Source organism: Anarhichas minor, unplaced genomic scaffold, assembly GCF_050575085.1.
Source record: "Anarhichas minor isolate MPS153535 unplaced genomic scaffold, ASM5057508v1 ptg000011l, whole genome shotgun sequence".
NCBI classification, from domain to species: domain Eukaryota; kingdom Metazoa; phylum Chordata; class Actinopteri; order Perciformes; family Anarhichadidae; genus Anarhichas; species Anarhichas minor.
The window spans coordinates 3,886,383-3,898,503 of NW_027466457.1; the positions used below are offsets into that span (position 1 = coordinate 3,886,383).

General features: G+C 41.1%; 1 protein-coding gene across 1 annotated transcript in view; it reads left to right on the forward strand.

Annotated features, from left to right (window-relative positions):
• Positions 1–2,247: 2,247 nt before the first annotated feature.
• The window catches only part of wwox (WW domain containing oxidoreductase), a 120,626-nt gene continuing 110,752 nt past the window's right edge, over positions 2,248–12,121 (forward strand). Inside the window, exons 1-4 of the mRNA XM_076088956.1 lie at positions 2,248–2,483; positions 3,353–3,417; positions 3,696–3,753; positions 3,901–4,070. Coding sequence (XP_075945071.1) covers positions 2,377–2,483; positions 3,353–3,417; positions 3,696–3,753; positions 3,901–4,070 — 400 coding nt within the window. The 5' untranslated portion in view covers positions 2,248–2,376. The remainder of the gene's footprint in view (positions 2,484–3,352; positions 3,418–3,695; positions 3,754–3,900; positions 4,071–12,121) is intronic.

The following is a 12,121-nucleotide window of genomic DNA, read 5'->3' on the forward strand; positions in this document are numbered from 1 at the left end:
CTGGAGGTGGAGCTTATTTTAATTATGTCTAGACTGTTGGATAGTTCGATCTATAATCGATCTATAACATGTTATAAGCTTTTGTTTTTTATGTCAAATCTTAATGTAATAACTAGTAATTGTTGCTGTCAGATACATGTATTGGCGTAAAACATACAACATTACCCATTGAAATCAAATGGGATGGAGTAGAAGTATTGTAAAATGCATACTGAGCAAGTACAATACTTAGTACTTTGAACACATTGAACACCTGATCGCTTTGAGAAATATGCATCTTTCGTGTTACATAACATTGAGCGTGAGAGTTAATTTGTGACCTTGGAAATAGTATTTTGACAGGAAAACTGAACAAACTCTATCAGTCGATGAAGACTGTGACGCAGCTGAAAGCTCCAGGAAAAAAGAAGGTGGACCATGAGTCAAGATTATGTCGTCAAACAACATTTTCTATGTCTTAGACCCAGAGTCATGGGAGGAGGATCCCTGACAAACACACCTTGAGAGCATAACACGACAGGAGCCTGAGTGACAGGAATTTGTTGGGCAGCACTGTTCTGAAGACGTGGCTCGTCAGTCCCTCAACGTTTGTTTCTACGTAAACAGTCATGGTGAACAGTAATTGGGGGTGCAGTACTGTTTTGCCAGATCAAGGAGTGTATTTCCAGCCAGTATAATTGTCTTAAGCTATGCATCAGTTGCACAATCTGAAATATCATACATTCTTGTGACTGTGCCATCATGATGAAATCATCTAGATAACAGCAAGATCCTCATGCTTTAGTTAATCAGCAACTTGACCTCTGCTCCACATTTTTGGGGAGTTAGGTATAGTAGCCAAGGGAAGCTCATTGGTCGTTCTCTGGGAAGGAAAACTAGAACTGAAGGAACTGTCAGACTGTGCTTGCAATATGGAAGAAGAAAGTAAGCATCTTTGCAGGCAATTATACTAAACCACGTGCCTGGTTGACCAGGCGTCAGCAGATTCTTCAAAGTCAGTGAATAAAGCATGCAAGTGTCACATATTTCAAGTTTCTCTGGAAGTCATTATCCAGCCAGAATATAGACCACTCTCCCTGTCCTCCGCAGCGATAACAGAAACTGCTTACTTAAAGCAGTATAGTTTAATCACTACTCCAACAAACAGGAGTTGCACAAGTGGAATTCGGGAAAAAAGTAGCCAAGTGTGCAGAGCAGCTTCACTCTGGATACGGAACGATGCTGCCACTCTTTATAATTTGTCAGGGGGAAAGTGACAAGCTACAAAGCAGAGGCTGGATAAAGCTTCTTTGTATATGCTTAGGTGGCCCTCACTGCTGCAACGTTTTGCCTTAACAGACTAAACTCCGTAAAGGCATCAGATTTGAATGGGATATGTCTGTTATCATGACCAGGGAAGGAAATTAGCACCTGCGTGCGCCTGCAAATACAGGGTAAATGTTGGCTGTGGCAGGTATGAATTCCTGGTCACCTGCCACCATGGCAGGTAGTTTTCCCTTAATTTCAAAACTAATATTTTTTTAAAAGCAATTCATAAATTAGAATAGTCAAAGATTAGGGTTACATCAAATATAATTGTTCAGTGGCAGGTGAAGAAGAAACTTAATTTCAGACTTTGGTCATGGCTATCGATTTCTTTGGTTATGTCTTACAACAGCAGGTGCAATATCAGTCAGTGGTTTATCAGGCTGAATAATACCAATGATAATACTAATGAAATGAATTCAGTTCAAATCAATGCAAATCTTTACTCTTCCCTCAAGGAGTAATTTAAGGAAAGCTTATAAAGGATATAAAATACAAATGTTTACACGAAATATTTATACAAAATGTTTTATATAAAATGTTTATATAAAATGGGAAGGCTATTAATCTTCCCCTTTTTTTCTACTCTGATTACTTTTTTTATGTGTGCCATTTGGAGGCAGTAAAGGCCTGCTCTGTGGCTTGTGTTTGGTCATTATTTCTGGATGTTGAGTGTGTCCTGATGGTCCTGATGGGTTTCGTGCTCAGTTCAGACTGCCTTTGGTCTTGTCCTGTACATTTAGATCATCAAAATGAATATAATTATGCTTTTAAGAAGTGCTACATCTCTTCTACATTTATTTTTCCCTCTCTCGTTGAAACTAATACGGTTCAATCTTTAAAATTGCAAAGGAAGTACTCAAAGGCCGCACGACGCACGTTTCTTCAGCCTCAATTTCCCAAAAGGCCATTCGGCCAGCGTCACCGCGTGTTGATGCGGAAGTGCACCGGTGAAGTGCTGTGTTGGTAATTCTCAGCTCAGACACAGTTGCATTCGTTTATTTTATTCCAGATATTCCTCACAGGTTTCGTGTTCGCAGCTCCGTCGTTTACGAGATACAAGTGTGAGTTATGGCAGCTCTAAAATTCGCAGGCATGGACGATACAGATAGTGAGGATGAGTTACCTCCCGGATGGGAAGAGAGGTCTACGAAAGATGGCTGGGTCTACTATGCCAAGTGAGTGGAATCCTTCATCGTATATGTCATCACCACCAATATATGTTCAGCTTCAGGTTTGTTCACGAGCAAAGGCACGTGTAGGTGCTATCCGCCTGCAGCCAACACCGTACACCAGTTTAGATAAGCTCTGATGTCTGAACCGATGGCATGGAGTCCATGGGCGCACGTTTTGGAAGGTGTTGTGCCAATTTGTGCTAGCAAGATGTTTATTATGAAGACTGTGCAGTAGTATGAAGTGCTGTAGTGAAGTGAGAGGCATAACTTCGTGATTGAGTTGCACTTTGAATATACAATCCTGAAACCCTCATCAGTGGTGGGACAGAGCTCTAGGCTGCTCGTGGTGACAGGAAGTAGACAGAGAATGGTTCTTTACTTAGAAATTATAATAAAATGATTATTGGAGAATTTCAGTGCCAACATATTTGCATTTTATCGTTTTCTTTACACCAATGTCTATCATTGACATATTAAACATATCCAAAGTTGGTTTGCATTACCTAGTTTGGGATGTTTTTTTGTCCACCTGTTTGTTTTGTTGTATGAACGCGTCTTTGGTGTTTTCTTGAATTGCACACTTTTGTCGTCATTTGTAATATTTTCTCTCATCTGCTGTTATGATTGTGTGTGCCTTTTCTATAACAGATGTATTTGGTTGTGTTTGATTTACGCCGTGTGCTACATGTAATTGAATGTGTTTTGTTTTTTGCTGCAGATGAAAATGAACCTTTTTGGCTAAATCTGGCACATACATGTCACATTACACCACGCCAATGTGTGTCCTCAGTACATCGATAAATAAATGACATGCAGTGAAGGAGAAGGCTGGGTAATTTTTTTTCCAAAATTCTTTTGTCTTTGTGTAACAGCCATGATGCGATGAAGACACAGTGGGAACACCCGAAGACGGGAAAGAAAAAACGTTGTGCTGGAGGTTTGTTGTCGTCACTTGTTTTTCAGGGTCTTTACACGTATTTATATCTGCTTGAGGGACAGACATATATGCAAGGCATATGGGAACATATTCAAATTGGTTGTATTTAATGGTGTTCTGACCGTACCTTTACAAACATCGGATTTGGCGGATTTGTGTCTTTTTTCACTAACTTTGTTGTTGTTGTTGTAATGTAACTGTCACCAGCGGCAAAGATATTCATTTTGTTCTTTTGGATTCTGGCTGTTAAAGAAAATGTGTCTGTCTTTTCCCCACAGATTTACCGTATGGTTGGGAGGAAGAAACAGATGAAAAAGGACAGATGATTTATGTCGAGTAAGTAGTTTAATGATTGAACCTCTTGTTTGCTTAATAGAGGAAACAAATGAGCTTCTTTTTTTTTGGCCTCACAGGATATACTGAACTGTACAGATCTTGGATGAACTCTCTACTATAACATCCTATTTCCTCTGTCATTTTCAGCCACATTAACAAGCGGACCACCTACTTTGACCCGCGGCAGGCCTTTACAGTGGAGGATGTGGTGGTGAAGTCAAAGCGGTATGATGGGAACACTGCTGCTCTGGAGATCCTGCAGGGTCGGGATTTCTCCGACAAGGTTGTCGTCATTACTGGAGGCAACTCTGGCATTGGTGAGCATCATAAAACCGTAATATGTTTACCAATTCAATGTTTTGTTATAGCTATACTAAAAAAAACATCAGTGTGTCTGTAGTAAAGTGTGCTTCCACGATGCTACCACTAGGTGGGGGTGGTGTTTCACTGTAGTAGAAGGGGGCTCGACAAGCGCCTCTCTGCTCCCTGCAAGTTCCCATCTCTTGACATTCATCAACATTAGCCTCCAAAATGATACACTTAGACTCAACAAATCACTCGTTAATACTGAACATGGTTGTATTGAAGTTCATTAGCTGGGCTGAATTGGATGTCATTGTTAACTGTAATGAATGGTGTCCATTTGTAGCCAGCAAATGCATTGCTCACTATATAATGGTGTGGAAACAAATGTATTTCCCCTTTCCTTTTAGTTTAAATTAGCACAAGTAGTGGCCATTTATTCAGACTCGCTGCTTTGTTCGGGATAGATAATGACAGCATGAGGGAAATCAAATAAACATAAAATTGTTAATTGTCTTTATATTCAAATTCTTTGTCCCAAGGAAAGTCACAGCAGTGTAATTGCTGTGTGTGTATGAAGAGGTGCAGCACTGTAGTGTAGATTTACAGCAGCCGGGGGATCCACGCTGAACTTAAATGCCTTCCTGACCTTGATGTTCTTCCGTCTATCTGTCTATTTATCTATTTATCTATTTATCTATTTATCTATTTATCTATTTATCTATGTGCACGTTCAGGGAGTCGTATAGAAAGAACACATATCGGAATGTTATTGTCTTGAATTCTCAATGTATGTTTTTAAATTGCTGCACTATAAACAGTTCAATGATATTATTATTAACACGCAGTATACAAACACACATAATACTGTATGTTCCTTATAATTTATAATTTAGATATGTCATTATTTCATTTTTTACAGCACACTAGACACAATCTAAATAAATTTCGTCTTCGATACACAAGCTGCAGGTTTCTGATTGTCTTCTCAACTGAACTGAACTCAGACTCTGTTTTTTAGGCTGCCGTGTAGTAAACGGTTCAGTAAGTCTCGATCATGGAACGTTCATATAGACAAACATTCAGTTATTGTTTGTACCCAGCATACAGATTATGAAAAAAACATACGCCAACGTATAAATAGGAGAGTAACAAGCAGGGTTACTAATAACCAGCACAAAAGTGTAGCTTGGCGAAGTACAAAAATATAATTGGCAAAGATGGAAGGAAAGTCGGATGAATCAAACTTGAATGTTGTGGTTGCACACGGAGAGCTTGTGGAGAGGCTGCGTGAAAGATTTAAACATTTAAACTGGAAATAATTCATTTGTGTCAATGTTTCGCCTTCTCAGGCATTGACTTGCACACGAATAACTACAGCGGTTCCTTCTGGTGTGATGTTGTGGAAAAGAAAATTAATATTTTTTTCAGTAGAATAATGCCGCCACCCCCCCCCAAAAAAAAAATCATCAAATGTAAAGGGTACCTCTTTGAATTTCTAATAAATAAGATAATGCTAAATTAAATGGCTTTTTTGCCAGTCACTGCGACTCCATCATTATCTTAGAGAACGTTTGAGGCACACTGTCAATGTAACGAGACACAACATTTGCTCAAATATTGTGGCTTCTGAAATTAAACAAAATGATTAGGCCTTTCCATTAAAGGGGATGAAAGAAGACGATGAGAAAATGTCATGTAACGTTCACCACAAGAGGGCACAGGAGGTCCACGATGTTGGTGCTGTCGGGGTATTAAAACCTTATCATATTAAGTGCTTCACATGCGCTGGTTTTTGCCTTTAGTTTAAAAACTATGTAATGAAAAAGATAATCCACATTTAAGATTTGTTGAGATGTATTTAGTTTATGAAAACTTGTTCATCTGGGGAAAAAAAAGCAGCTTTTCTCAAAAGAAAGCATCAAATAGCTCCGACGCACAGACATTTTTACAGTGTGTGAATGCTTAATAAACCCATATTAACATAACCTTTGTTTTACTCCACCACATATTAAATATGCAGCCCCCATAATTAACAGCATTCTAATAGTAATTGCTACTACTCGTGTGCTCCTTTGACATTCCACTAGTGAAATGTGGTTATGCCAATTGGTTGGACCCACTTAGCATTTTAATGGCATCAATAGTGTTTTAATCCAAGTGTCAAGGCTATTTCCATTTTCTTCAGTGCTTATTTCCCCCACAGGAAATGTGACATTTTTAGTACTAATGGTGGGATATTATTTAATTAGCAAATTTACATTTCAGCTCTTTGATTTAGTTCTTAATGCACGGGAAGATGAAATGCACATATATGAGTTTATTTATGCATGAAATGTCATAGTGTCTGGTTTTGTGACCAGCTTTGAGGCTCCTTGCAGTCGTGCTGGGAGGCGAGACAGTGATGCGGTTCGTCTTGCCGATGTGATCACTGCGCTCGGTTCACAACATTAGTCTTCCTCTCTCGGCTTTCTTTTGTAAATTAAAAACCAGTACCAACCTGAATGGTGTTTGTAATTGTGATAATGGAAATGAATGATCACGGTTTCTTTCCCCCCTCTATTCCTCCCTCTCTCCCCCTTCTCTCTAAAGGTTTTCTTACTCTTATAGACCTGTGGTTGTACACCTGTACCTCTGCATTGATTCCTAAGCGGCTTTGACCCAGGCCTGAGCCTCCTATCCATCCCCATTACACACTCCTGCTCTGGCTCTAATTCCCCTCCTATCAACTAACTCTCAAGTTATTTACTGGGGTCCATGGAACAGTTGTCCTTAAAGGGCCACTGTCGGGAGATCTCTGGCACCCACTGGGTTCAGAGACCAAATACTTTATTTTTTTAAAATATAGAATAAATGCACATTGTTTTGGGAATTTTAAATGTAAAATTGTTATTGTGTATTTTCCCACACTTATCTTTAAGTCTGAAACCTGTGTTTAGAGTCTCCAAAAATATTTTTCCTTTCTGTTGAGGCATGACTATATTGGTATTGTGCTCTCCTTGCACATGCAGTCATCTCTTCTGGGACCTGTAACTACATATAGATGTGTCCCCCTACCTGGGGAGCAGCGACATTCTTGGGCTGTTACAGCAGCTGCCATGTTGTCAGCATAACGTATGCTGAGTAGCGGTCAGAAATAACATATTGACCCTCTGTCTCACTTAAATATAATATTCATGTTGACACAACTATTTTCCATGTCTATTTCAATCGCAGTGCAGTATATCTGATGTCTGACAGAAACACGTTGTTTAAGGGCACTTTCACTTTTAATAATAACAGTTTTTCGAATTCTAGAGCTCCTCACAACTTATATTATTCCACATCGTTTATTATTATTTTTCTGCCGACATGTTTAGAATTTGACCTGAACTTGTTCTGCCCTTTGATACAGTGGCTTGTTGTGGAGCAATACCTTGCAGTTGCAAAGCTCTACTCAATCTAAATGCATGCACTAGATCCCTCATGGTATTGCTGTTCAGGGTCGGGGTCAGTGCTGGAATAAGAAGCAGAAAAGACCCAGACAGGGAATAGCAAGGATCTGGAAAGGAGCGTTCCATAATGTTTCAGTAACTCTATGCATCGTCTCCGCAGTGTTTTAGGACTTTGAATGTTATTCTTATTCATGAAAGACTAACATTGTCCCGTGTTTGTGTTGATCCCAGTGTTGTGTTGGGAGGATTAAGTGTCAGGCCGGTGCTCTCCTCTCTCTGGATGGAGAGATCCCTAAGCATATTCAGTGAGTCGCAGAGCCGGGGGAGCCTCTGTGTGCAGATTAAACCCATAGCCTAGCTTTGTGGCTGATCATTAGATTGAGGCAGATTTGTTAAGCATAACTGCCATTAAATTGGCTGCAAAGCTCTGGTATTTACTGCGCTGCTGTTTATGAATAAGGACCCCCTTAAAGACCCGCGCGGCGATGCGTTAAACCCGAGCCTCGGTAAGGAGGGAAATGCATTATTCATAGTGGGAGGAATTAGATGGATAAAAAGATGTTCCTGGTGAGGGTGGCATGCGGCGCCTGTGTCTCTGAGCGTCTCCGAGTGGCTGCGTGCGGTTGAGACGACATCCAGAGTGCATCTGTGTTTATATCCAGCAGTCTGATCGTATTTTGTGTGTGTGTGTGTGTGTGTGTGTGTGTGTGTGTGTGTGTGTGTGTGTGTGTGTGTGTGTGTGTGTGTGTGTGTGTGTGTGTGTGTGTGTGTGTGTGTGTGTGTGTGTGTGTGTCCGCTGGGGGAGCGGCCGGTCCGTGTCCTGCTCTGTCTCCTCTGTGTCAGCTTGTGAACTGAGCCACTGAGGAAATATCCAAGGAGAGTTTTATTTTATTTCTTTTCCTCTTCGGGCCTTTCATGTCGTCTCTGATGAATGTGTTTATTGGCTACGTAATGAGACCCAGTTATGGTTGGTTAGTCAAATTATTTAACTTTATTAACCTTGGATGGAATTTGCTATGCAGACCCAAACTGGTGTAACATGCAAAGAGTATTATGCTGGAGGCCAGAAGGGTTCAATAATGATTACAGCTCTAATATAATAGAAGTGAAGTGGTTAGAGAGAGAGGATGGAATACATATATGTGCATAAAGGCTGTATAGGTAAAATAAAACGAAAGGGTACTGGGTTATTGTGTGTAGTCAAGTAGTTTATAGACCTATCGAGTTTACAGTCTGCGGATGATGAGGGGATGAAAGTTACATGATGGGGGGGTGGGGGTTTGATGACAGTGATGAAAATACCCCCAATGCTCAGGAGTTATGTGCATGAGCAGGCCTCTGGGGTCCGTGTTTATCCTTGTGCATGTGTGTGACTTGATGTGTGTTTATCGAGTGTACTGGCCACAGTGTGAGGTCGTCAGGTAAGGCTGGCCGCAGGAGGAGCAGGGGTGACCAGGGCGACGTGAGGCCACGATGAGAGATTGTGTAGGGATTTGGAGGTTGACACAGAGGGTCAGAGAGAGAGAGAGAGGGGGGGGGGGGGCACTAGATAGGGCTGCATGGATGGTGTGACAGCAGTGGGGGGGGGGTAGGAAGGAGGCAGAAGGGGACAGGGAGGGGTAATAGAACCACTCCAGTGCTCTCGCCTGGAACAGCTCAACCTTGGGCTGTAATTACTAACAATACATCCCACTTTTGGGGTGACATCTCCCTCCTCTTGGACTAATGGTGGGGAATTAGAGGGGATCTTAAAAGTCAGAAAGAGTTGGGGGGGGGGGTTGTGTGGTTCCTCACTTCTTGGGACAAGAAATACACAGCAGCAGCAGCAGCAGCAGGAACAGGTGCACTCAGCACCAGGACAGTCTCTGTTTCTAACTGTTCACTCATTCACTCCTTTCTACATAAAAGTCTTGAAATACTTTACTATTTATTGAGCTGTAAAGCGATATTTTGAACACTTATGAATACGTATTTTTCCATCATCACATAACTGTAATATTTGCATCTATAAAAGGTGGAATTGTTCACTGAAAGTAGCGATAATACAGAGAAAGAAAGAAGATCCCTTATTTTGCTAAATATATGCACAGATACAGGCACTCAGTGGCTCGAATAACGCAAAGAGTCTTAAATATCAGGATCATATACTTAATATTTATCAATAGTGGAAGCAGCATCCCATTATTGCTTTGTATTTACAATTTCATGGTATATGACATATTTATCACATCGCTCCTTGCTTTCTGTCTATTTCTAGAGAAACATCGGTATTGACCTCTTGATGAATGTGCATGCTATGGACGTTACTTTTACGTTTAAGGGGGCACTATTGCTGCATTTCACACTCTGAATTATGACGCTCCAATAAGATCGCTGACGGTAAATAAAGTGCACTAAATAGTAAATAGGGGCGGGATTTCGGACACGGCCAGAGAGTTAGGAGGGGATAAGATATGATCTTGGGGTAGAATTTAGGAAGTGACAGTGCAGTGTGATTATTGGACGAGATGGAGGGGGGACCGCAGCTTCCACGTGATCCACATCCCCCTCAATAAACGTACAAAGTTATAAACAACAAACTAACCAATGAATTGCGATGCATAAATCAGGTCGACTGCACCAAATTAAACTAGTCGGAGATACAAGGACATAAACTGTGTAATTACAAGTCACATATTTATCATATTATTCATTGCTTCAGAAATATAACACACAACATATTTTGATGTTGTGTGTTACAGTTAAAAATGCCATATCATTCATTTGGGTGGGGTGATATGGAGTCTGTTCATGATCGCTGCTGCTCTCGTGTTTGTTTTTTTCTCTCAGCACAAATTGAGCTCTGTCGAATGGGGACTGTGGGAACCATGTCTGTTTACCCACAGGTCCTGTAATGATCTGAATTGACTTCTGTTTGCCCAATTGTACTATGGAGCTTATTTTAGTTAAATGCCTCTTTGGATGCAGATCAAGAGAGAGAGAAGGAGCAGGCAGCTCCGTTTGCCAAATAAACACGTTTACTGACGAGGCTGGTAATGATCTCATTACATTGAGCCAATACACCTGTGTACGAGGGGGATCCGGAGAGGGGCGGCGGGGCAGGGAGGACAAACAAAGCGTGAAATCACTAAATCACACTCATTATTGGGGGATAGCAGTAGGGCCAGGATCCTAATGTACCATGAAGAGCATTCACTGCTTAATGGACATTTTACACAATTTTTTTATGCCTTTTATACATTACACTAAAACACATTTTCAACAATAGCTGAGCCACTTACTGTATTTTTTTTGTAACGCGGTGAGTCTTCAGATTGAACAAGCAGACGAGCAAAGGATCTGCTTTAACCAGGCTGAATTGTGTAACTTCATTTCCAAGTTCTCACTAAAGGCTCTGCTCTCTCGTTGTCTGATTAGACAAAAGAACCTGAGACATCATTATGGCACGGCGTAGCAGTCGGGCCTCCTGTGTGTTTATAAAACAGCTTGTGGCGTCTGTCGATCCACCAGAGCAAAAGAAACCCTCGTCTAACCTCTCGTCATGTTCCAGCATCAGCGTACAACGCTGGAACAGACTCTCATTGTTGTACACCCGACCAGGAACTCATTTCAGTGCAGCCCTCTCCGCCGGCAACACGGGTGAGAGGGCGTGGAGTCTCTGTTACAGCAACGCCACTCTCGTTATTTCACAATTAATGTCAAGCCCTTGTTATTTGTCATTGGAAATACATGGCTCTGGTGCCGCTGCTGTTGTCGCTGCCATATTCTAATTTGTTCTCCATTATGGAAAACACTGGCGTCGATTAATTTCACTTTCATGGTTTGTACACACAACAAGTGAGTGTGAGGTGTTGTTGTTTACCAGCAGCCAGTACTCTTGTTCAATTTATAAAGGCAAAAAAAAAAAATCAAGCTTTTAAACGATGGCATGTTTGAACTCCTTTTTTCCCCTCATCTGCTGCTTATGGATTGTTTCTGTTACACACATTGTAAATATGCTGTAATCTTAATGAAAAAAGCATCCGTAGCCTTTCAGAGTCCACCACTATCATTTTTCATTACAGCGTTTAGATTAAATTATAGTGAACACTTTGTATGACATTGAGAAGCTTTTGTGACATTTGCCTTCTACAGACGGCTGCTCAAAGCGCACATTTACTCCGGGAGTCACACCGCTCCCTTTTTCTTTTTCTGTCATGTTGTTTTTATTTTCATTTCCATTTCCTGTGAGTGAAATGATCTCCGCTCACAGCCACAGTCCCCTCCATTACACCTAATAAGGTGTCATATAATTTAATTCCATGCTTCACTTGTCAGAGAGGGCTTCCAATCCGACTCCAATTTTGAGTTTTAATAGATATTAGTCCTCAACACTCTCCTCACAATTAGGCCTCCCAGTTTTGCTCCTAATGAAAATCAGATTAAGACACATAATCTAATTACAGTTCATATTAATCCACCCTCTCACACGCTGCCTCTCAGACCCTCTTTGCCGCAACCAGTTATTGTGCCCGTCAGTGTGTCAGTGAGGACGCTCACCCTGTGCAGCATTAGTGTGACTGCGGCTTGTATTTACTGTGGGAGGTGGGACTGCAAAATGTGAGGCCGCTTCGGCGCTGTTGAACTTTGAA